The following is a 24012-nucleotide window of genomic DNA, read 5'->3' as shown; positions in this document are numbered from 1 at the left end:
GCATCGAGAAATTGTTTAAAACACATGTCCAAAAACAGACCGACTCGCGGCCTCCGAAGCCAACCGACGACGACTATCCACGCAGTGACACCACACCGAGCACATCCCATTTCAGGCGCTGAATTCATAATATTCTCGACTTGAAGACATCGATAATTAACCGCTCTATATCTAAGCTCCTTTCGTTACAACCGCCAGAATGCAGCGACCGACGTATGGGCAATCGCCTCCGCTACACCACCCAGTCCCGCAACACGTCTCGACCGTCCCCCAACTTCGATCACCTCCTCCGCTAACATCGCAGCCCCAAGGCCACGGGTACGATGGGAGTCCTTATCCGCAGCAGCAGCAACAAGCGCCGCCGGGCGGTAACATGTTTGCGCAATATGGCAACTTCATGAATGACCCAACTGCGCAAATAGCTACGCAGTTTGGCCAGACAGCATTCCGGCAGGGCCAGGACTATCTAGAGAAAAATGTTGGATGACCTTTGCTTAATTAGGAGTAAACATTAGACTAACAGTGATCTGGACAGGTCAATCGCTTGGTCAACGTCTCGGCACTGAAGCACTATTTCAACGTGACGAACTCGTACGTTATCAACAAGCTCTTTTTGGTCCTCTTTCCATGGCGACACAAGCCATGGACGCGTCGCCAGGCATCCGAGGTTGGCACTGGCGGCGGCCAGGAAGCATGGTTCTACCTCCCCCCTCGAGACGACATCAACAGTCCCGATATGTACATCCCGGTCATGTCAATCGTCACATACGTCTTTCTACGAACTCTTTTTGCCGGCTTCCGAGGCGAGTTCGAACCCCAGCTGTTCGGCAGCGTCGCTACGATCGCGATCGTGATGATGATTCTGGAAATTTTGGCCCTTAGAATAGGGTGCTATCTCCTGAATATCTCCAACCAGTCGCAGCTGCTGGATCTTATGGCCTACAGCGGCTACAAGTTCGTGGGAGTTATTGTGACGATTGCGGTGTCAGAGATCTTCAATGGGGGCAAGGGTACCGGCGGCTGGGTGGGCTGGACTTTGTTTGTCTACACATGCTTGGCTAACTCGTTGTTCCTGGTACGTTCCGATTGCCCAGCTCTTCTGTTGATCCAAACGACGCCAGCTAACCATGTGTATTAGATGCGCTCTCTCAAGTACGTCCTTCTGCCAGAAAACAACAACACCAACCAAGGCCCCATGCAGACTATGCACCCCCTCGACTCGCGGGCGAAGAGAAGCCAGCGAACCCAGTTTTTGTTTGCGTATTCGTATCCTGTGCAGGCTCTCCTCATGTGGATTCTCTGCAGGCCATAAGACCTGTTTAACTTATCATCTAGATGGCGGCGCAGCTTTATAGGCGCATCAATGGGGCATACTGGTGATCCGGTTGGTTTGGACGGAACGAAGCGTATTGTATAACATTCAACCATATATATAGGAACGAAATGAGAAGTAATGTGTTATGGCCTCAGCCGAGAGATGCAACGTCTGCCCAGTCGGGGAGGTTTATCTAGACAGCCATTACCCGGAACTTGTAGTCACACGGAGCTGGTAACCATATAAACATTAATTTGGTCTTTGCTTGCCCGCGGATAGGTTCTAGTTTGATTCCGTCAGGGGCAGAGAAACCGGCAAGGTGCGTTATTTGCACACATCTGCTGTGTGCGAGATTCCGGGCGCGGGACTGGGCTCTTTTGTCCGCGGGACTAGGCTCTTTTGCCCGCGGTCCTTTCAGGCCACGCCTCAAGGGCATGTGTGGTAGGGGAGTTGACACCGATCGCGCTGCACAACCACATGGCTGGGAAGTGGGGCGATTGGTGCCTCTTGGGCTCTCTCAACGTCAGGACTTAAACAAGACAAACGGCGGGCTGGTCTTCATAAGAATCTCGTTTCCTCTTTTTTTCTTTTCGGTCTCATTTTCGTGTTGTCTGTGTCACGATTGATTTCACTGGAATTCAAAAGTCGTTGTTACTTTCCCAGCCCGCCGGTAGAGCTGGCATTACCACTGGCCACCATGGCGCTCTCACCTATGCAATTCGCGCTCATACAAGCCGCCGTGATCGGCTCCCTATCCAACATCATAGCCCAGGTCATTGTCGCTCAGAGAGATAACGTACCTCATTCCCCTCCCCTATTACCGCTCATTCATATCACTAACACCCCCCACCACAGAAACCAATCACAATCAACCTCCTCTCCCTCTTCCAATACGTCCTCTTCGGCCTGGTCAACACCCCCCCCAACATCCTCTGGCAGGAATACCTCGAGTCCACCTTCCCTTCTTACCACCCTTCCCCCACCCCGGAAGCCATCGCCTCCGCGTCAAAGGGTTCAGAAGCAGAACTCGACGCCGAGGAGAAGGAAGGGAAACTTGTCGAGCCAAAGCTGAACAGGCGGAACACCGCTATTAAGACCTTGCTGGATCAGACAGTCGGCGCGGCGGTGAACACGTTTTTGTACTCGATGTTTATGAACGGGATTCAAATGGGCATGGCACATCACGAACTAGAGGCACAGACGAGCCTGGGGTTTCTGTTTGGGGAAAAGGGCGTGGTGAGGGCTCAAGATGTGAACTGGGGGGTTGTGTGGGAGAGGACAAGGGGGGAGTTTTGGGGGATTGTCAAGGCGGGGTGGAAGTTTTGGCCGGTGATCAGTTTGGTGAACTTTACGTTTTTGAAGAGCGTGGAGATGAGGAATTTGGTTGGGGGGTTGGCAGGGGTTGGATGGGGGGTTTATGTTAATTTGTTTGCTGGGAATTGATCAAGCCCAGGGGGTGGTGGGATGGGGAGGGGGTTTGGGAGGATGGGATTGGTAGCGTAGGTTGGGGATCGGTGTTCTTGTGAGGTTAGCAATGAATGGGTACGGGCTTATGAATAGACTTGCGTGACTAGCTTTTGCGGCAGCTTTGGTAGACGATATGTCAAGAGTGCGGCCAAAGAGCACATCTGTCAGTTTACGAGTTATCTTTGCTGAGTGCCTACCATACCCGAGCACCAGCTGTGCTTCTTCTAGACTGACACCCACCTTCATACTCACATGTGATTGAAGAAGAGTACTCTTGCCTAAAAGGTAACCTTGTTCAGTTTATGGATGAGTCTCTCACAAGACACTTCAGGTGCTCATCCATCGAACTCTCATGACAGACCAACATGTCACAGCTATGCTGATCTCACCAGTCGACGTAAAGCAAGTCTTTTTGCCTCAAAAATGTAAAGGTGAGAAACATCAAGATATAATAATCATCATTCAGGTCTTCAAACCAACACCTATCTCACCGTCCAATTACAAACTACTCTCTATATGCAGCCAACACGCAAGCCAACGCTTTTTCCCGAGACCAACAACGATGATAGAAAAGTCTATAGAACACCCCGACATCCCTCCCCCTCACCTTTTTTTCCTTCCATTTCTACCTCTCATCCTCCTCAGCACCTCACCCGATTCACCCCTCATAACCCCCCCACCCTTCCCCAATCCCTCTCCCCTTCCATATATTCAAACACACACTAACCCAGCTAGCAAAACCAACTCTTAGTTCAAAATTCCTCTTGCAGTTTTTCTCCTCATACAGCTATTGCTCTCTTTCCACTTTCTGATCCTTCACATCGCCTTGCAGACTATCAGGAGTAGCAACTGAACAACAATAAAAAAAAAGACAGCATGTATTATTTTAATTGCGCGCGCGCGCCGTGCCATACATAAATCTCTGTGTGTGCATGCCATAACTCGCTCTCCCCATATCAAAACCCTCTCAACAACAATAAGCAGCAAGCAACAAACGTTATGCCAAAACAAAAAAATAACATTCAAGCCACAACTACAGCAGCACCAGCAGCAACAACAACAGCAAATGAGGTCAAGATGACAAGAAAAGAAAAAAGGTTTCCCCATTGTAGAAAAGGTGGGCGTGTAATGTATAGCCGAACCCCTTCCATCGAAAGGAGAAAGGAGATTAGAGAGAATGGGGAAACAGAAAAAAGCCAAAAAAGATAATAAAAAATATCAACCCGAATAATCCTTGGCCCTGCCCTCCCTCCTTCCACCCCAACACTTCTAAAGCCAAAAATAAAGGTGTTACACGCCCCCCCCGTTGTGTCAAAAGAGAGACGGTTTGGTGTGGTGTGGTATGCGTGGTTGTGTACATGGTCGTGAGTAGGTGCGTAGATGAACATTGCCCAATGTGAATTCATGCCATGCATGCTTCGTGTTTCCTTAAAGAAGAAAAAAACAAACCAGTTTTTTCTCCTTCCTTTTTCATCTATCCATCCATCAATTCATCTCGCCTCGCCAGGGCTACCGGGATGGCTCTCGTCAAGTCGTTTCCTCCAGTCGGCCAAACTCTCGCTCAGCCCAGTGCTGGTTGGCTTTCCACCCGGAGAGATGGGGTTGGTCTCATATTCATACTGCGTTGTGCTCAGTCGGTATTGCTTGTTAGTCGCTTCCCACTGGTTGCGCAAGTTATCGAGTTCGTGGGCGAGGCTGTCCAGCGCTTTGCTGTTTCGCTCGCCGACACCGCCGACGCTGTTAACCTCACGTTCACCGGGCACGCCACCGTACAGGCTCTCAGAGCCGCCCGATTCTATCCTGTTATGACCCAGGCCAGCATTGCTGCTTCCTCCGTTGGTACCGCCGGGTCCGGAGGCGGCGTTGAATCCAATAGTCTCGGAGTTGAGGCTGGGGGCCTGTCTGCTTCGTCGGCGGTAGTTGTCGACGCTCAGCTCCACCTGATCAAGAAGTGTGCTAACCTTGTTTTCGGCATCCTGGGCTCGGCGTTCGAGGAGGATATTCTCCTGCTGCAGCTGCTCCAGGTCCTTCTTATGGGCCTCAAGGCGTCGGTTTGCGTCCTCGCTGGTCTTGACGGCGACATCTCGTTCCTTCTGAACTTCTGCCAGGTCTTGACGGATGGACTGAACTTGCTTCTCGAGCTGGCTCGCCGTGTTCTTGAGCTCAGCTTGTAATCTTCCAATCTCGGCCGACAAAGTCTCCTTCTCAGATTCCCAGTCTGTGGGGCCGCTCTTGGAAGCACCACCTCCAGCCTCAAGCTTGTCCTCCAATTCCACCACCTGTTCCTTCAGACGGCCATTCTCAGTCTTGTAGCGTGTCAGCTGATCCTTGAGTTGCTTGAGCATCTTCTCGGTTCCCTTGACGTATTGTACGGCAGACTGGTAGTCGTTTTCAAGCTGTACGAGCTTCTCGGTTGCCTGTGCTTTTGTCTCTTCAAGGGCATTTTGGGCAGTTGCAAGTTGCTGCTCCAACTCACGAACACGGGCCCGCTCAGGTGAAGCTTCCCGAGGACTGCCGCGCGGACTATTACGCGCACGGGTCGCGGAGGAAGGTGAGATACCTCGCTCGACAAGGATGTCCTTGAGTGTGTTGTGTTGGACGACGACCGCATTTGTCTCAAGCTGCTGCTTCGACAATTGCTGCTTCAACTCCGAGTTTGCGGCTTGAAGACTCTGGGTCTCCCTCAAAGCTCCCTGGAGCTGTCGGCGGATGGAAACACCCTCTCTGCTTGCCTGTTCTTGGTATGCCTCCAGCCCTGCAATTCGTTCCTCGGCTCCCCGAAGCTTGTCTGCCGCACTGTCCGCCTCCTGTTGATACTTCCTTACCAGCGCGTTGGCAGCGTTAAGTTGACCCTGCAGAGCAAGGATGCGGTCATGATCAGCCTTGTCAGATTTTGAAACATCTTTGGCAGACATCTTGTCGAGGCCTGACAACAGAGCCTGGCGCTGCAGCTTTGCCTCACTGGCATGTTTCTCGGCCAGCTCTTCGGCATCTCGTAAGCGTTGTGTTGCTGAAACAAGTTCAGCTGTACGAGTCTCATGCTCGGCTTTCAGTTTGCTGAGCTTCGATTCGATCTTCTCCTTGAGCGCGCGTTCCTCCTCCAGCTTCCGTTCAAGCAAAGCCTTGGTCTCCTCAGAAGCTGCGAGCGCGCCACGGAAAGTCTCAAAGGTGTCGACCTGGTCCTTATTGCTTCCAACAAGGTGATTATACTTCTGCTCATATTCTTCCTTTTCAACACGTAGCATTTGTGTAGCCGCCACCGCTTCCGCTGCCGCAACAGACTGTTCCCGAGCCTCACGCTGAGCCATGTGCAATTCAGCCTTGAGCCGTTCGACTTCGGATGCGTTTTGCTGCTTATAACTCTCGAGATCTGCCATTCGCTTTTGCGCCGCATTTGCCGTGTCGTCTGCCAGTTTGCGCGCCTTCTTCTCGGCGTCAAAGTCGGTCTTGATACGCTCCAGCTGATCTTGAAGCTCTTTTTGTACACTGAGAGCATGTGCGAGCTTCTTGCTCATCTCATTGGCACGATCTCCTACTTCCTTGTCATCGAGCTGTGGTGTGCTTCTGGCGCTTCCACCCCTCGCAGCTAGTTTCGCTTTGGCATAAATGGCTTCCTGAATGGCTGCGTCTCGTTGCTTCTCTGCTTCAGCTATTTGTCGGGCAGCCAGAACTGCCTGCTTGTCGACCGAGGCTTGTACGTTGGCAAGCTCTTGCCGCATAGCAAGAAGAGCTTCGATCAAGGGTTTGTCTTCATCATCAAATGTTTCCGCGGCACGGCTGTCCAAGATTGGGCTCAGTGACGCATTGGGTGAATAGCCAGCCTTGCGCGCTAACTCCAGTTCGGAGGCGTACCATGCGTTGCGGTTCCTTGCGGCATCCAGCTCTTTTAGAAGTGTAACCGTTTGAGAGTTCCGGGCGGAAGACCTTCGAGATATGGGATTGCTGGGTTGTCGGGTAGGCGGTGGTGGGGACGCTGGGCGAGCCGGAGCTGGCTTGAGAGCTGGCTCCGTTGTACTATCTACGGAGCCTTGCCCGTGCCCTTGTCTCGTTGCTTTGGATTTCGCGGCATCGGCAGACTGTCCCTCAGCTTGTCTTGAAGAAGAGCGGGGCGGGTTAGGATTCTGACTTGTCGGAGTGCGCCGGCCAGTTGCGCCAAGTCCTTCGCCTTCTTTCAACGCCGAAACCTGCTGCGGCGGTGCCGATGTGATTGGGGAGCCCTGGGGCTGGTCGCCTCGCTCCGTTGAGGCATTCCTGGCAGGCCGGGGTGCTCCACCTGGAGGGCCAGGTTTTGGCGGTTGAATTTGGGGAGGTGGTCCAGATGGAGGGGCACCAGATGGACCCCCTGGGCCCATAGGACCCGCGGATCGAGCTTTTTGAGGACCGCTTGGTGGTCCTCCCGTCGGGCTCACTTCAGCAGGGCCATTAGGTGACCGATATCCATTGGGACCAGGACCTCCTGGTGGGCGTCGACTATCGGGCGGGCCGTTCGAACCATCGCGTGGAGACATATTCCTCAGGGTGATTTGTGGAGTGGCATCGCTAGGTCGTCGTTGTTGATTTCTAGGTGAAGTCTGGCTAGGGCCTGCGTCGTTGGGATAGCGAATCTTTGTGGTATCCAAGCAGTAAACAAGCGCGAGATCGTTGACTGCTGTTTGAGCCGAGCTTGGTTCTCCTCCGACCACAATGATGGATTTTCCAACTGCTGTCATGCTATGTCCGGACCGCGGCGAGGGGGATGGGCCCATGTTCTGGAAAGTGTACCAGCGGCGAGAAGTGATCCTGAATGCGGCAAGATCACCCAGATCCGCACCCTCCTCCGTCCTGCCGCCGAAGATGTACATGACATCCTCGACGATAGCAGCAGCGTGGCCTTCTCTGGGAGACGGAATGTACCCTATACAGTCCAGTTGCGACCAAGTGTTGACAGCGGGATCATATGCCCAGACGTCGTTGAACCATTGGTATCCATTGGTACCACCAAACCTAACCAATCTTAGCATGAAGAATATTACGTCTCCCCGCATCAAAACTTACAAGTAAAGTTTGTCGTTGAATGTCACCACGGAATGGTTCGTTCTGGCTGGCGGGATTTTGCCCTGCGGTCCACCACTCTCAGTTGATGATATGAGCATCTCCCAGCGGTTATTGGGCATCTGCAGCTGATTCAGATCAAAAGCGGCAAGGTCATTCATGAAATAACCCTCCACTTGACCACCGAAGATGTAAATCTTTGACCCCAGAATATTCAGCGAGTGTCCATAACGTCCGCTGGGTCGTGGTCCGGCCGGCAAAGCTCTCGACCACTGTCTCGTTGCTGTAAAACTGTCAGCATGATAGAGCCAACCTGGTGGAGCTGCAAGCCTCACATGTGTTGAGAAGATACAAGGTCTCATCGAGAACATCTGTTTCTTCGATCTTGGTGTCTCCACCAAAGACGATGAAAGCGTTCCCTACGAGCAAACTGGCATGTCCGACTCTAGGCCCTGGGCCCTCAGCTGTTGTAGCTAGTGGGTAGCAAGACATGTTTCCCCCGGCCTCAATGAGCCACAGATCGCCCTTCACTGTCGAGCTGTTGATCAAACCGCCCATTACGTATATGTCACCCTCTTTCGAGGAGACGGCATTGACAGCGGCGCCATATCTTGGGAACGGGCTGGGATGCGAGGACGTGTAGGTTAGTCGGCGCTGAGACCATGGGTATAGCGAGGCATTGGGATTCGGCGCCGTTTGTGTAGGAGGAGGACCGTTGCGCAGCTGCGATGGCCAACGTTAGACAAAATGCTGGTGCACATTGCGACGTCGCTTGAGATGGAAGCTTACCGGTAAGTCACTCGATGACGGTTGCTGCAGCTGAGGAGGTGTCGGTTGTTGCTGGTCCAGACTCTGGCCTCGCTGGCGAGCATAAGATTGATCAGGACTACCAATGCTGCCGTCGACATCGAGGGAGGTTAAGCTGCCAGTGGGTGTTGATCGTGACCCCTTCTCATCTCTGACGCGCGCCGCCGCGCCACCCATGCCCGAGGCCGAGCCCTGTGATCCATCCCGACTGGCAAGCGACCGGTCGTGACTCTTCTTGGACTTGAAGAGGAAGGCCATAATGGCACCGCAGAACTGCTGGCCGGACTACAGTGTCGCCAGGAGCAGGCGTAGGCACACGTCGTCAATTGACCGGGCAAATTGATCAGGGACCGCTACGGACGGGAGCCTGCAGGTGGGAGAGGGCGAACGGAGCTGGTGGACGCGGACGACTGCGGAGTTAGCTGGGTGGGCAGCGTGGGCTCCAACGAGGAGAGGTGCGGGAGTCGGGAATGTCGTCGGCGGTCGTGTCTCGAGAAGGCTGGGAAAGCATCGGTTCGCTCGCTGTGGTGGAGCGGGCGCAGCGGGTTCGGTTTTTGGACGGGACAGATTCAGGATCAACCTCCTGTCTTTTTTTTTATTTTTTGAGGGGGTCCCTGGTCAGCCCAGCAAAGTGCCCCCAGCACCTAGCAGGACGAAAGAGCAAGCGCCTCGGAGGTGCACGCTTGAACAGGCGAATGCGATGATAACTACAACGGAGCAAAAAGAAAGACAAGCAGAAAAAGAGATGCTGTGCCCGATATGCGAAGGATGCTTTCCGTGACCGTGGATTCGGTTTGTCTGTGGATGACAGAGGTGGAGGAGATAAAGTTTAATGCGACCGGGTCAAGCCTGGCGAGAAGAGAACTGCAGGTCCGGTGTCCAGGAGTTCTATGCCCGTGGGCAGGTGGGAATTCATCAGCGCCTGGCGCAGGGCATCGCCTACGCTAGCGGCCGGGGACGCTCGGCGGAGACCTGGAGCACAAAGATGGTCTCTGAGTGGATGGAACAATACAGGCACTCCCGCCTCGCTCCCAGACCAGCCAATCCGGGCTTGTTGCTCAATCCCCGTCGCCGCCTTGGGACCCCCTGAGCCAGTCCTCAGGGGCTCACGCTCACCCTCTGTTCAAGCTGCTCGTGGCCTTTACCAGAAAGACGACGTTGTTGGGATGCAATTCTGTGGTCCGGGTGCACCCTTCGATCAGCACCAACTGGCACAGCAAAGCAGACGAGAGGCACTGTCAGCCGATTCTATTAATATTTGCCGGCGAAACTGATGTTGATCTTTTGTTCGTCCGCCTCTTTCGTCCGGGATTCAGTCTCATGTAAACTGACGAAAATGGCACAAATACACATCTCGAATATCAACCATGAGCTGGTGAGGATAGGCTAAAGGTGAAGATCGCGGGGTCTCGGAGTCTCTTCTTTTTGCCCTTGAAGCTCTACCGTGTAACCAACCGAATTACCCAAGGCAAGATGATACCAGAGTCGACCTTTTGCTGTGGAGGTAGGGTCAGCACATGCAGAAGCGCCCCTCTTGCTGCAAATCATCATACATGGCCACTAGTGTAGTCTCAAACTCTTCCTACAGGCAGGTACTCTGTAGCACGCATGTTACCCTATATCTCATATTATGGGAGCACTTCGAGGGCCTCCTATACCACCAGCCGGGTATTTCCGACAAAAAGAAAGAGGGAGCCCTTACGGAAGACACAACGTGCATCATATCCTTGAAAAATGTCTCGCACGCATGAAGCTGCGATCATCAACAAAATCTCGCAAGATTTTTTATTCAGTCTTGTTGCTCGCTCCGTGTCCATGCGTGCTAGCGTTGCATTCGTCCTATTTCGGACCCCAGTTTCCAGGTTATGGATGATGTTTCATGTTTCTCCAAGCTTTCCGTTCTTTGGTGCACATCAGGGGCACAGAACCATCACATGAGCACCATGAGTAAGCAATGATCTCGGGAGAAAATTGCTAGGTCGGTTGATATTTTGTAGAAGAGTTTGCAAGTTATGTAAATCTTCTTGAGAAGGAGACGACACATAACCGTTCAAGTGTAAATGTACGCTGCGTAAGAGAATGCTCAGAGGGAATGACAACACAACAGAAAAGGTAACTGCTGCACAAACAAGTCCCATAAACAACAAGAAAACAAAGGATAGGAAGGCCTCCCCTAGGTAGGAGAGAGATATAGATGGACACTTACCATAGGTAGGCAAAGGGAAGGAACAAAGAGGCGAGTCATCGAATGTAAGACAATCATTAGGTAAACAGAGCCTCGAGGAAGTGAGTGATAAGAGCAACTGTGTAAACCTCTCACAATACCCACGAGGAGAAGAGAGTACACGAAAGCCAATCAGATGATTTAGAAAGCAGCATTTGCTTGTTCTTTCCATCAGTGCTCTCAGAAGCGTCACGTGCAAGCAGAAGCTGTTGTATATAATCGCAGCTGCAGCCATTGGACGAGGCTGACGAGAAGTTGAACACCTGCTGCGAAGGGACCGTGCACCAGCCAACATTAGTGAGCTCCGGCTCCACTTTGGGCGGTGAGGTTCTGGCTGCAAGCCCACCTACGGAGCCAAGAAGCTGCCCGCGGCTATCGACTGCGGATGTTGTCCACCTCTGCATTGTCACTGAGCTGTTGACCTCAAACCAAGACATAACAACGGCCTGGCTGTTGAGGCTGAAGAAGACAAGACCGAGTAGCCAGACAGTGCATTGTGCTTGTGAGTTTGCGAGAGCTCGAATCCAAACGGCCCAGCGCATGTGAGCTGAGAGCTGATCATTGCAAACCTGTCGCAGTCGCACACAGTGGCAGAGGCGTGGGCATAAGCGCAGGTTCATGATCCGCGTTGACGTCGCCATTGCAGCCCCATCACCGGCCCCGATCCCCATCCAACTCATCACCACCACATAACAGCCACCCCAGCGCTGTGGTTCGCCCACCCACTTCTTTCAACTCCGACCTTTTCAACCTTTACCGACAGCTACCTTCGAGAACGATGGTGGCCCGCCGCCGGTAAAGATATCGACCATGACGGCCCTTTCTCTTTCGACTCCTCCCCAGCCTGCCGAGGGTCATCGGCAACACGCAGCCCAGATCTCGAGGGTTAACAACACCGCCGGCTTTAATGGCCCCGCACCCGTCAGACAGCAAGGACAAGCAGCTCCTACCGGTTCAAACACAGCCCCGAGTTCGCTCTCCCGACAGAACGTTCAACTCATGGCACAGGCGCAACCGCGTGCGCAAGCCGCCGGATATTCTTCTTTGCGGAACGAAGGCGATGGTTTCGGTCATTCCGAGTCCCCTGGAAGTTCCGCTTTAAGGTCTGCCCACCCAACGACAAATGGTCGGCATAGATCCATTTCACCAACCTCTGCTGCTCGACGGCCCTCGAGTGCTCCAGGAGACAAGCATGTCAATGGTCAACATACCGATGACGAAGACGAGCTTGAGACGAATGGTGTTGTCTCGAGACCAGTAAAACCCCCATTACTGCGGTCCAAGAGCGAGCATGGAATCCGGATGGAGGACGCCGAGACTGTTGTGGAAGAGGACATTCACGAGTGGGGTGCGAGGCATGGTTTCGAGGACCACTATCAATCAAAGGCCATAATATCCCAACTCGCCAATGTAAGTTTTATTTCTTTTCTTTCAAGCCATTGACTTCCCGTCCGTTCCATCCTATGTCCTTAGTTTTGCGACGGTGGGCCAGTAGTGCGCTCTTCGGGGACAGTAGCTCATGTCATTGACTTTGGCGTCGATGTGCTATATCATATGCTACTCCCTATTGTCTGTTATTATTTTTGTCTCAGCTCCAACATCAAGCAACCTATATGGACAACGTAGAGGCATTGACTAACACTGGCTTCAGAACTGGTACATGTATTTTACTGATAAACGACATGAGACAACCGGCAAGCCCAAAACACCCGCTTTCGAGATCCAGGATTGGCGAATGCGTGATCGTCTCAAGACGGTGTCCGCAGCCATTGCAGTATGTCTCAATATAGGGGTTGAGCCTCCTGATCAGTTGCGAACCGTGCCTGGTGCAAAGCTTGAAGCTTGGCAAGATCCAACTGTTCCCCCAACAAACAAGGCCCTGGAGAACATTGGCAAAGCCCTCCAAACCCAGTATGAGTCGATCGCTTTCCGGACCCGGTACAAGCAATACCTGGACCCTTCGATTGAAGAGACGAAGAAGTTTTGTGTTTCTCTCCGGCGGAATGCCAAGGACGAGCGGATTCTATTTCATTACAATGGACACGGAGTTCCCAAGCCGACGACTTCTGGTGAAATCTGGGTTTTCAACAAAAATTACACTCAGTACATTCCTGTGTCACTGTACGATCTCCAGCAATGGCTACAGGCCCCCACGGTTTTCGTCTGGGATTGTTCAGAGGCCGGCAACATTCTGACCAACTACCACAAGTTCGTGGACAAACATGAGGAGGAGGAGAAGGAGCTGAGGCAGAAGGATCCAAATTGCGAAAGGCAGAACTACCGGCCATATATCCACCTAGCTGCCTGCGGCACAAAGGAAAATCTCCCAACGAACCCCCAGCTACCGGCTGATCTTTTCACCTGCTGTCTCACCACGCCAGTTGAGATGGCTCTTTGGTTTTTTGTGTTGCAAAATCCATTAAAGACCAATCTGACTCCAGAGCGAGCTCGCAAGTTATCGGGCCGACTTCAAGAGCGTAGGACTCCGCTTGGGGAACTTCACTGGATCTTCACAGCTATCACTGATACCATTGCGTGGACGACCCTTCCTCGTCAGCTCTTCCGCATGTTCTTTAGACAAGATTTAGTTGGTAAGTCAATATCGCGCTTTCCGGAGTAGTACTATTCTGACCCAGCTATCCCCAGTCGCGGCACTCTTCCGAGCGTTTCTCCTGGCGCAGCGCATTATGCCTGTGTATGGCTGTCATCCTCAGTCATATCCCGAACTGCCGGATACCCGTCAACATCCTCTCTGGGATAGTTGGGATCTCGCCGTTGACATGGCTCTGGCCCAGCTTCCAATGCTGGAGAGGAAGGAGCTCGACGGTACTCCCTACGAGTATGTCAACTCCACTTTCTTCACGGAGCAGCTCACCGCTTTCGATATTTACCTCTGTCGAGGCGATGCACAATCCCAAAAGCCACCCGAACAACTCCCGGTGGTCCTACAGGTTTTACTAAGCCAGCAACACCGACTTAGAGCCTTGATCCTACTTACTAGGTTTTTGGACCTTGGACCATGGGCCGTTCAGCTTGCGCTCAGTATCGGCATCTTTCCTTATGTCCTGAAACTGCTCCAGTCTGTCGCACAGGATCTCAAACCGGTGCTCGTCTTCATCTGGGCGCGCATCCTAGCCGTTGACATCTCATGCCAGCAAGACTTGATCAAAGATAATGGGTACAACTACTTTGCCGACATTCTGAAACCCCAAGAGACGATTCTGGTCAACGGCACCATTGTCCAGACGTCTCACAAGGCCATGTGCGCCTTCATCTTGGCTATGCTTTGCAAGGGTTTCAAGCCGGGTCAGGTTGTGTGCAATTCGACCGACATCATGAAATACTGCTTGCACCATGTCACTCACTCCGAAGACCCGCTATTGCGGCAGTGGTCGTGTCTCTGCATCAGCCAGTTATGGAAAGATCTTCCAGAAGCCAAATGGCGGGGAATCCGTGAGAACGCTCACCTCAAGCTAGCATTCTTAATCAAGGACCCATTCCCCGAGGTTCGCGCTGCCATGGCCCATGCCATGACCACCTTCTTTGGCATTCCCGACCTCACAGATGAAGTCGCAAGGATTGAGGAAGGCATCGCTTGGACCATGCTCGAACTGGCCACAGACGGCAGCCCGATTGTCCGCAAGGAATTGCTTGTTTTCTTCTCCAAGTTCGTGCTGCGGTACGAAAACAAGTTCTTGGTTGCTGCTTATGAGCAACTGTTGGAGGAGAAGGAATACATGCTCCACCCACCAGCGGAGGACGGCTTGGATCACAAGATGGGCTTGCATTACGCCAGAAAGGAAAATCGGGAGGCGGATGGCACCATCAGACCCATTGCTTTTGGTGTCGCTCACGACTCGATTTTTGCAGCCTGCTGGAAGCACATCGACATCCTGAGTGTAGACCCGCACCCTGAAGTTCAAAGGGATGCTACCATTATTCTGGACTACGTCCATCATGCCCTGCTACACTCCCCCGTGGGGCCGCAGGCGCAGAGTCTCATGGATGAAATCCTCAGACGCGCTAGAAAAGTGTCGAGGGGTGATATGAGCCAGAGAAGCAGCGTGCTTGGCACACACACTGCTATGGCGCAACCTATGCCGTCCCCTGGGCTTCTCAAGAGAACGGCGAGCTATCTGTTTGGGCCGTTACTCAAAGAGAACACGCCGGCGGGACTCACAAACCCTCCCCTAACTCCAGGACTGCCAAAGGCCACAAATCCAGGACTGTCCAGAACCCTTTCCCATAGAAGCCGCAAAGGACCTAATCTCGAGAATGCCCCGCCCGAGCAAAACGACCAAGTGACTTCACCAGCCAATTATCATATTGCGAACGAACCGCTTTGCGCAGGGTATCAGGAGCGCAGCTTGACTGAGGTGCCCAAGCTTCCCCTGGAGAGCACATTCTTGGACTGGTCGACGGAATATTTCCGGGAACCGCAGATGAAGCTCGCTGAAGCCGAGGAGCCCGGCAGTCACGAGTACAATGAACGACTCTGGCGTCGATCTCGCAATGAGGCTGTTCTTAGAGAGACACAGCCCCAGAAAGCACAGGCGGGAACCCACAAGTGGAACAACCAGATCGGTATCATCAACAATGGTGCACAGCCGGCCAAGATGTCGTTTCATCAATTCGAGGACCATGTTGCCGTTGCAGATGATGGAAATACGGTAACAGTCTGGGATTGGAAGAATGGCACCCGCAAGAGTCACTTCTCCAATGGCAACCCTGAAGGGTCGAAGATCTCGGACATGAAGTTCATCAATGAAGATGATCAGGCTCTTCTCATGAGTGGGTCTTCGGATGGTGTCATTCGCATCTACCGGAACTACGACAGTGATGAAGGTGTTGAGCTTGCCTCTTCATGGCGTGCCTTGACGCACATGGTGCCGTCCAATGTCAACTCAGGCATGGTCTTTGACTGGCAGCAGGTCAATGGCCAGGTCCTCGTGGCAGGAGACGAGCGTGTTATCCGGATATGGAACGCAGGCCACGAGATGTGCTCACATGAGATCCCAGCCCGTTCCGGATCTTGTGTTACATCTTTGACTTCTGATCAGATGACAGGCAACATCTTCATTGCTGGGTTTGGAGATGGCGCTATTCGTGTCTTTGACACGAGAAACAGACCGCAGGAGAGCATGGTGCGCAAGTGGAAGGATGACAGCAGGCAGTGGGTGCGATCAGTGCATATGCAGCGTGGCGGACAGCGCGAGTTGCTGTCGGCGAGCAGGAATGGCAAAGTCCGGTTATGGGATATTCGCATGGAGAATCCTCTGAAGGTGTTCCAGGCTACGAAGGATGTGCTCAGGACGGCAAGCACTCATGAGCATTTGCCTGTGTTTGCTGTGTAGGTTTTTTTTCCCTGCATATCACAACCATCTGAAGAATTTTTACTAATTCTTTTTCACAGTGGCACATCCGCCCACTTGGTCAAGGTCTTCGACTTTGACGGCCACGAGCTGTCGCGTCTGGAACCATCGACTAGCTTCACCGCCGGGCTCAAGTTAACACCCATCGCGACAACCGCTTTCCACCCTCACCGCATGATACTTGGGTACGCCGCCCGCGGCGATAACCACATTCACATATCCGCCTGCGGCAACGAGGTCGCGGCGCCGTTCGTGGCAGCATTTGCGGCCGAGGCTGCTGCTAAACGCCTTGCTACTATTCAACAGGCTGTTTAAATGACACCACCGTTGCGTCCATCTTTCATTCCGTGTTGCGTTGCTTGCTTGTTTCCACTGTTTGTCAATCTGGAGTTGTAGGGTGGGGGAGGATAGGAGTGGGTAGTGAAGGCGCAATGATACCTATGGCGTTCCAGGCAGGCAGGGAGAGAGAGGGAAGTTCATTCATACCATCATTATATGAGATTATCCCCCGACATGAAGCGCGTCTGAGGAGTGAGCGAAGGGGGGTTTGCTGTTCTTCTCTTGGGTTTTAGGGATGGGCCAAAGGGTTAATATAATACTTTTATTCTTTGCTCGAAGTAATATTGGAGGAAAGGGGGGTCTTTGCTGTGCATAACATTTGTGGAATTGTGTGTCTATGGTCTGCGCTTTGACAGCTAGGCTGGCAGCGTAGAAATTGAACAGAGCGTTGCGTCAAGTTAGGGGTTTGCTTCAGTCTTGTTGAGGTGTACACGGTGTATAGGCCATTGAACGAGTTTCAAACATGATTACCCCTGGTGAGCTTTCACATGTGACTATTTTGATGTACAGACTTGATGTCATTGAGGGCCGGCGTGTGGAGTAACTTTCGACGTGACGATCTTCGCCACCATGTTGGAGTAAGTCGTTCACCAGACACCGGCTCTTTCACACTACACTCCCACTGGCGCCAATGTTTGAGTAGTGGCTATCATACAGCCTGAATTATTACTTTGGTATACATTGGCGATCGCCGGTTGCTTTTGCACTTCCGGCCGCCTTTCTCTACCATGTTGTTCCACCGGCAACCGCGCCTCGCCGAGACAAGCCGGATGGCAAAAAAACAGATACAACCTCATGAGCTGCTCCGGCCTAGACAGGCAGATGAACACGTGGACAACAAGCTCTAAGCTTTCATGGTTTCTACCATGCAAAGCTTGATCAGCAATGTATTGCCACTACGAGAACACGAACATGCCAGTCACACCGTTCCCCTTTTCGGCTTGCCGAAATGCGATACGTGTGTTGCTTGCCCTCACCGAATGACTCACCCGGAAACATTATGCAGCCGTAGTACCACATCTGGTCCATGTGGCGTTCCTTTGCTCAGTCCCAATCATCGTCATCATCGTCCTGTTTCCTCCTATCAGAACTGCTCCTGATCCCCTTGTTGACAATCCTCTCCTCCTCGGCATCTTCCGCCTCCCTCCTCCGCTTCAACACCCGCATGTCATTCTCCTTCACTGCCCCCACTTCAACCAATAGGTTATCCAACTCGAGCATGCTCATCCTTGGCCCACCCACCGTCATAAGCGTGACAATCTGCTTGACAATATCCCCGTTTTTGTAAACCAAGATGGTAGGGCAGTTCTTCTCGGGGTACCCCTCGATCGCTCGGTTAGCGGGCATCTCGCAGAACTTGATGTCACCGTATTCCTCTGCTGCCTGACGCCACAGTTGGCCCAGAACGCGGGACTCAACGTTGGTGGAGAGGGAGGAGGCGAGGTGGACGAAGACGGGGCCGTTGTTGGAGGCTTCGGTTACGTCGCGTTGGTAGTCTGGCTTGGAGAGGGGGTAGACAGAGCCGTGGATGGACTTTTTGGAGAGGGCCGAGAGCTCCTGGAGGCGTTTCTGGCGGTAGGATTCAAGGAAATCTTCGTCTTCTTCGTCTTCGAGAGAGTCGAGGTCCGAGAGGTCTTTGCCTTCGAGGCGGTTTTCGTGGGCGAGGCGGCGGGCTTCGAGGATGGCTTCTTGGATCATGGGGGTGGGGGGAGGGTGGCTTTTCGGGGATGATTTTGTGTTTGCGGAGGATTTCATTCCTTATAGGGGTTAGTTGGTTGTAGGGTGAGGATGAAGAGGTATTACTGACCATTCTGTGTCGGCGTTGGGGTCGTCGATAGGAACGGCGATACGCTGGTCCATTGGAGCTGCCATCTTGAGGGATGTGTTTGAGGTTGCCCTCGTGCTGTGCTTCTAGTGAATGGTTTTCTGTTGAATTTTAGATAGATTGCGGTCAATTTTGCTTCTGACTTCAGCCCTGTATCCCGTTGTCGTCACCCAATGTCGCCAATACAGTATTGTGCTGCCTTGATGCTTCACAAGGAGTATTCATTCATCGCCCCTATTGTCAAGGTAAGCTCCAGCGAGTACGTACCCAAAGTGACGACCCGCCCCGCCTTTGTAGCCTGGACCCCACCATGGACCTCTTGCTCCCTGCCGAGTTGGAGGCAGGTCCCACTCGCACTGTACGGCGCATTTCATTGGCTCACGGACCGAGCCCTAACTCCAAGGCCAATTTTGCGATTTGCCGCTCACGCACCCAAATTTTGCCTTTGGTCTCTCGAGTTGCTGGGCCTTCGAAAATCCCCTCCGCAACCGCCAACAACGAGCGTAGATTCTGCCGCCAAACCACCCCAGATCTCATCACCACCCAAGGCTCGTTGTCCGATTCATCAAGAGTAATACTCTCAAAAATCAGTCAAGATGGTAAGACCTAGCCATTTTCCCGATTGAGCTCGGTTCTGCCCGTCCACCATGGTCCCGCATCCGAACGACGAAGGTTTTGCACCGCCGATAACGCCAAGGAGGAGGAGAAATTTGGATATGGAATCGACATCTGGAACTCTTTTGGAGGAGGGCGACACCACATCATGGCATCGCGATTGCCCACGGGACCATGGACGGGCAGAACACTGGATAACGGATTCTTATCGATGATGTGGTGCTGACGGATGGATTCTCAAGGTTCTCGCCGTTGATCTCATCAACCCCAGCCCGGCTGCTGAGGCCCGCAAGCACAAGCTCAAGGTATGTGGTCCATCCCAAACCTATGATTAGGATCTCTGTCAACGCTACCGACAAGAGGTTCTGCTCGGTCGCGTCGCTGCTGATACTAACACTACGTTCAGACCCTTGTGCCCGCTCCCCGCTCTTTCTTCATGGACGTCAAGTGCCCCGGATGCTTCACCATCACCACCGTCTTCTCCCACGCCCAGACCGTCGTCATCTGCCAGGGCTGCACGACCGTCCTCTGCCAGCCTACCGGTGGTAAGGCCAGACTCACCGAGGGCTGCTCTTTCCGGAGAAAGTAGATGGCTTCGTTAGCTGTTTTCTTTTCTCGGCATAATGGCATGGTAAATGGGGTCATCTCGGTATCTGCGGCTACTTCCAGTCGGGGCGTCTAGACATTACTCTTGATCGTCAATCAAAATCATTTGCGGACATCCACCAACTACCACGCGCAGCACCATGGAAGGCGTTAGGGGTCTGGAAATCTTTTGTCTTGGTCGCCTTCGACTTTCATCCTGCGGTGTGCTGCGTTTTCCTGACGTCGTGTTGTCTTTGCTGTAACGGGCAGGTTTATACTGCGTGGGAGGGATCAATCAGCGCAAAGTCAGTTTTACACGTGCTTGGGACCAATATTTACCTTTGCGGGTGGGATGCGGTTGGCAGTCGCCGCTGAATGCGAGATCGAGGATCGCCAAAAGTCTTGGTTCAGTAGGCAAGGTAGAGGAGGAATCTTTGTGCTTTGTTATGAATTCAGGAGAGGCTCCATCATGCATTTTCGAGTCCCCTCAGTGATTTAGCTGCTGTGTCTGCATTTGACTCTGGCTAGCCTGTTTTTCATGTTGCGGTTGATAGTCGACGTCCGGCTTTGCTATTATGGAGAGAAGCAAAAGTTATGTTTTATGATCATGAACCTCGTACGCCTGGTGCTGAAGTGGTGACCAACTCTAGCAATAACGTTACTGGGTAGGCGTATGTGGTGTTCTTAATGGCCGCCTGAAATGTGTATTTGGATATGTTTCATCGGTGACACAGGCCAATTTGAGGCCATCGCTTCAACAAACTCTTGCAACTCTTGCCGTAACTGTAGGCCAACGGAGATGTTTCAAGAGCTATCTCTACATGGGAGAGCAAGGCTGATTGCTTAGCGGCTGCATGTCCCGCATGACTGCCTGTGGCTACCAACGGTCCAACAAAGATATATGGTCCTGAGTGAGATCGGTCCAGCAACGAATTGTGGTGGTTTTTACTCGTAGAGCTGGGCCCCTGACAAAGAAGGAGGCGGGAGGGGTTTGATCGAAGCTAAATAAAAGCCCGGCTGTGCCTGTCAAATTTTCTACCTGTCAATCTTTTCGTTTACATCCAGCTGCTCGATCAAGTTGAAGGCATTCGGAAGGGGTGGCCTTGACAAGAAGCCTTCATGCACAATCCAAACCGCCAAGCAAACTGAAGCAGCCAATCTTGGTGCCTCAAATTCAATTTACGCGTCGAAACACGGGCGCGCGACTGCCCACTCTCTGCAGCAGTCCACCCACTACCCCGGACCCCACGCCAATCCTGCTTGGGTAAATTTGCAGGACCCTGGGGCCGCCACCGAGCATATGAGCAAGCAGCCCAGCCTCCCCCCCTCTCTCCATTTTCGTCATCATCACCACGACAACCGATCAATCCTCCTTGCGCACTCCAAGCTCTCCTCGCTCCCACTTTAACCTCGAAAGAGCATTGACAATTGCAACCAGCCACCCACCAAACCACACCATCTCTCTTCGAAAAACAATCAAAGCGCATAACTTTCCTTCCCCCCCGGGCCCTAAGCTACACAAAATGTCCGCCCCTCGAACCAAGCGCCCCTTTGCCGGCGCCGCCAGCGACCCTGCCCACCGTCAAATAACCTCCTTCTTCTCCCCCTCTTTCTCCGGTTCCCCCACCGCCACCCAATCGACCAAAACGCCCCTCAACGGTCCCATCCTCCCTGCCCCAGTGCAAACCAACCTCCTCAACGTCGGGATGCGCGTCCGCAAGTCAGTCCAGGAAGGCTACAAGACCGGTGCGCAGTACTCTGCCTTCAAGCTCTGGGAAGACAACGCCGCTCCCATCACCCCAACCCCTACAGTTCCTGTCAGCACTGCTGCTGGTGGTGGAATGAGGGAGCTCCTCCCTTTTAGCGGCATCCACAAAGTCGGTGGGCTCGGGATCCAGCCATCTAACGGTGCTGGAGCGGACGATTGTGAGATGGCGGGATCGCAGGAGTCGATTTACAGCAATGGGAGTGCTACCTCTGCGGTGGAGGCGACGGAGAGGGTGAACCTCAATGCGAAGAAGAGGTTCTTTGTTGGGGAGGAAGACGAGGAGGAGCAGGAGGAGGGGGTGGTGCTCTCGTGGGAGGATGTGGATGTCAGCCCTAGGAGTTTTGGGCCGGCGGGGTTTGAAAATAGGAGGTGGGCTGTGCCGAGGGGAAAGAAGGGTAGGGAGGGTGCTGTTGCTGCTGCGGCTGGGCAGGAGAATACTGTTCGGGTGCTGGTGGACGGCAATGATTTTGAGGAGGCGAGCTTCCTGGAGGGGATGGGTGATGAGTAGACAAGGGAGGTTGCGTTTGCTTGTGTGACGAGGGAGGAGTAATTGTTAGTGGGAAGATGGAAACGGCCGAGACATTTCTGGGGGGAAGAAACATGGGAGGGGTAGACATTGCGATCGATTTGCATTTACGGGCATGGCGTTCTTGACGGAAGTTAAAAGGGGGTATATTCATGGATGCGTATACCAAGGCTTTCCTTACATAGCGGCTGTTTATTGTTTCCTGCATTATATCTGGAGGGAGAGATTCACCAGAATAGTCAACTGCTTCTATGCATTCTTCCTGGCAGCTTGTAGTTGTAACCTGCCCGCTTCTCATGGGACATGTAACTATTAAAGATTGATTATTTATGTAAACAGTAGGCTTGCTGACTATGAGAACAATGAATGGGCTCGAGTAACATACATACAGGGCACCTCGCCCTTCACAAATCATGCCTTCTTAAGAAAACTATAGAGAAGGGAAAGGGTCCCGAAACTCCAGCAAATCCCTTTGCCCATAAAGCTCACCCGCTACGGTCAAAATCATATTCAAAGTCGCCCGCATGTTGATTCTGGCTCTCGTCTCGTCAAAAACCAGCTCATCCGCTTGGTCAGCATAGACCTTCTCCACTTGAACAGCGGGAACGCCCTGCTCGTACTCTGGGATGTCTTCAAGCTGGGCAAGCATGCGTGCCTTGGCTGCCGCAATGTCAGCACCGATATCCTTGTTGTTGTCTTCATCTGAGATCTCCCCTTCGTCGAGGTCCATGTCCATTTCGCCATCTTCCGCCTCCTCAGCAGACTCGACAGGATTAGCTGGCGGTACCTCGAGGGTTCCTTTGTCGTCCTGTATGGTGACACCAAAACCGTCCTCATGACTTTCTGATTCCATGTCCTCGTCCACGGGGTACTCTTCTTCCTCCTCGTCCTCTTCATCGCCATACTCCTCGCCCTCCAAACCCTCGTCCACTTCTTCTCTCAACGCAGCCATATGAGCGATACTAACCATCATGAGCACAGCTCTTTTTCCTAGATCCCTCACCCATCCAACTTCGGTGTGGTCAAGCACACCTCGGTCAGGCAAACGAGCAAGCAAAGCCCAAATCCAGCGACTAGTCCTTTCCCGCAGCTCATAACCGCGGCGGATGAACTTGCCACCGAGAATTATACGAAGAATCTTGAGAACGCTCTGCCTGTCCAAGGCTGCGATTTGAACCGGGAGCGGGTCTGTGTATCTGATTCGTTTGGTCCACACCCGGAAAGTCCAAGACTTTGGGCCAAACGCGCCGACTTCTATACCATGGTCTTTATCGAGGGCATCAACAAGTTCTTGGGGTGGTTCCTGGTGAAGGAGGGCCCGAAGAGAGAGAAACTGTTCGGTAAGGGAGGCGTAATAGGATTCGCTGAGGGCGCGCTTGTTTTCGGCTTCAGCATCGGCTGAGGCCAGCAATCCGGCTTCTTGCTGGCTGGAGGTAGGTGATGGGTCAGGGGCTGCGGTGTAGGCACCGTCTTGGTAGTAACCTCGGGAATCGCCTACGCCGTCATCGTAGAGACTGCGGTCGACTGCATCGTGAGTGTTTGCTGTTGTAGATAGCAAATGGGGAGGGAGTTGGGGCCCTGCTTTCGGCGCGACGAGAATGTGTGGGACGTGGCTGGCTTCTTGTCTGTGAGATTACTTACCCATTAGCTTACCATTCCATATGTGGTCATCGTTATCAGTTTGACGTGGCTGAGGTGATAGTGGGTTGTTTAGCGATGGCTGAATTGTGGTGATGGTAGAGAGAAGAAGTATCAAGGGAGGCTTACCGAACAGATTTCAAATAGGCGAACGCGTCGCCGCACTCCTCAGTTTCAAGATCTTCGTCGCTGAATTGGCCGTTGCCATCGTCATCTAGGCCCGGGAAAGCGGTTCTCTGGCCGTATGTCGGGTCAGTTTTCACTTCGACCTGCTTGGTCTTAGCAGCAGGCTGCCCGCGACGACGTTTGTTAGAAGAGGAGGGCGGCGCATCATCGTAGTCACTGGCCGAGAGGGCGCTGTGATCGCGTTTTGAAGCCATAGTGAAGTAAAGAGGCTAACTCTGCACGATGTGCTGAAGAATAATTCAGCTGAGGACGCCGTTGGCCACGCTGGGACGCGACGTAATTTCGTGCATCCGTCCTCAAGACTTTCCCGTGCC

The 24012-nt window shown here is 52.9% G+C and overlaps 8 protein-coding genes across 8 annotated transcripts; 5 read left to right on the top strand and 3 right to left on the bottom strand.

Annotated features, from left to right (window-relative positions):
* Nucleotides 1-8: 8 nt before the first annotated feature.
* hrf1 (Protein transport protein yif1) lies at nucleotides 9-1312 on the top strand (the record flags this gene model as incomplete). The annotated part of the gene is made up of 3 exons (XM_062874763.1): nucleotides 9-478; nucleotides 536-1075; nucleotides 1139-1312. The coding sequence occupies exons 1-3, from the start codon at nucleotides 200-202 to the stop codon at nucleotides 1310-1312; spliced, it is 993 nt and encodes a 330-aa protein (XP_062737945.1). The 5' UTR covers nucleotides 9-199.
* A 700-nt stretch (nucleotides 1313-2012) lies between these two features.
* QC761_114840 (uncharacterized protein) lies at nucleotides 2013-2758 on the top strand (the record flags this gene model as incomplete). Its single annotated transcript, XM_062874762.1, has 2 exons — nucleotides 2013-2111; nucleotides 2171-2758. 2 exons carry the CDS (start codon nucleotides 2013-2015, stop codon nucleotides 2756-2758), a joined length of 687 nt encoding a protein of 228 aa, XP_062737944.1.
* A 710-nt stretch (nucleotides 2759-3468) lies between these two features.
* On the bottom strand, nucleotides 3469-10963 carry KEL2_2 (Negative regulator of mitotic exit). The gene is made up of 5 exons (XM_062874761.1): nucleotides 10827-10963; nucleotides 8603-10579; nucleotides 8149-8536; nucleotides 7817-8096; nucleotides 3469-7765 (listed from the first exon to the last, which is right to left on the bottom strand). Exons 2-5 carry the CDS (start codon nucleotides 8876-8878, stop codon nucleotides 4273-4275), a joined length of 4437 nt encoding a protein of 1478 aa, XP_062737943.1. The 5' UTR covers nucleotides 8879-10579; nucleotides 10827-10963; the 3' UTR covers nucleotides 3469-4272.
* Nucleotides 10964-11190: 227 nt separating this feature from the next.
* Nucleotides 11191-17047, top strand: KOG1 (Target of rapamycin complex 1 subunit kog1). Its single transcript, XM_062874760.1, has 4 exons — nucleotides 11191-12254; nucleotides 12496-13396; nucleotides 13491-16194; nucleotides 16258-17047. The coding sequence occupies exons 1-4, from the start codon at nucleotides 11655-11657 to the stop codon at nucleotides 16529-16531; spliced, it is 4479 nt and encodes a 1492-aa protein (XP_062737942.1). The 5' UTR covers nucleotides 11191-11654; the 3' UTR covers nucleotides 16532-17047.
* A 552-nt stretch (nucleotides 17048-17599) lies between these two features.
* Nucleotides 17600-18625, bottom strand: PLP2 (Proteolipid protein 2; the record flags this gene model as incomplete). Its single annotated transcript, XM_062874759.1, has 2 exons — nucleotides 18363-18625; nucleotides 17600-18272 (listed from the first exon to the last, which is right to left on the bottom strand). Exons 1-2 carry the CDS (start codon nucleotides 18425-18427, stop codon nucleotides 17600-17602), a joined length of 738 nt encoding a protein of 245 aa, XP_062737941.1. The 5' UTR covers nucleotides 18428-18625.
* Nucleotides 18554-20168, top strand: rps27 (40S ribosomal protein S27; the record flags this gene model as incomplete). The annotated part of the gene is made up of 3 exons (XM_062874758.1): nucleotides 18554-18625; nucleotides 19238-19300; nucleotides 19402-20168. The coding sequence occupies 3 exons, from the start codon at nucleotides 18554-18556 to the stop codon at nucleotides 19582-19584; spliced, it is 318 nt and encodes a 105-aa protein (XP_062737940.1). The 3' UTR covers nucleotides 19585-20168.
* A 935-nt stretch (nucleotides 20169-21103) lies between these two features.
* QC761_114780 (uncharacterized protein) lies at nucleotides 21104-21856 on the top strand (the record flags this gene model as incomplete). Its single annotated transcript, XM_062874757.1, has 1 exon — nucleotides 21104-21856. One exon carries the CDS (start codon nucleotides 21104-21106, stop codon nucleotides 21854-21856), a length of 753 nt encoding a protein of 250 aa, XP_062737939.1.
* A 288-nt stretch (nucleotides 21857-22144) lies between these two features.
* Nucleotides 22145-23967, bottom strand: QC761_114770 (uncharacterized protein). The gene is made up of 2 exons (XM_062874756.1): nucleotides 23642-23967; nucleotides 22145-23499 (listed from the first exon to the last, which is right to left on the bottom strand). Exons 1-2 carry the CDS (start codon nucleotides 23890-23892, stop codon nucleotides 22305-22307), a joined length of 1446 nt encoding a protein of 481 aa, XP_062737938.1. The 5' UTR covers nucleotides 23893-23967; the 3' UTR covers nucleotides 22145-22304.
* Between the last annotated feature and the right edge of the window lie 45 nt (nucleotides 23968-24012).

This window comes from Podospora bellae-mahoneyi, assembly GCF_035222275.1.
Source record: "Podospora bellae-mahoneyi strain CBS 112042 chromosome 1 map unlocalized CBS112042p_1, whole genome shotgun sequence".
Lineage (NCBI taxonomy): Eukaryota > Fungi > Ascomycota > Sordariomycetes > Sordariales > Podosporaceae > Podospora > Podospora bellae-mahoneyi.
The sequence above is the reverse complement of the archived record's forward strand: the minus strand, read 5'-3'. Positions and strand labels throughout refer to the sequence as shown.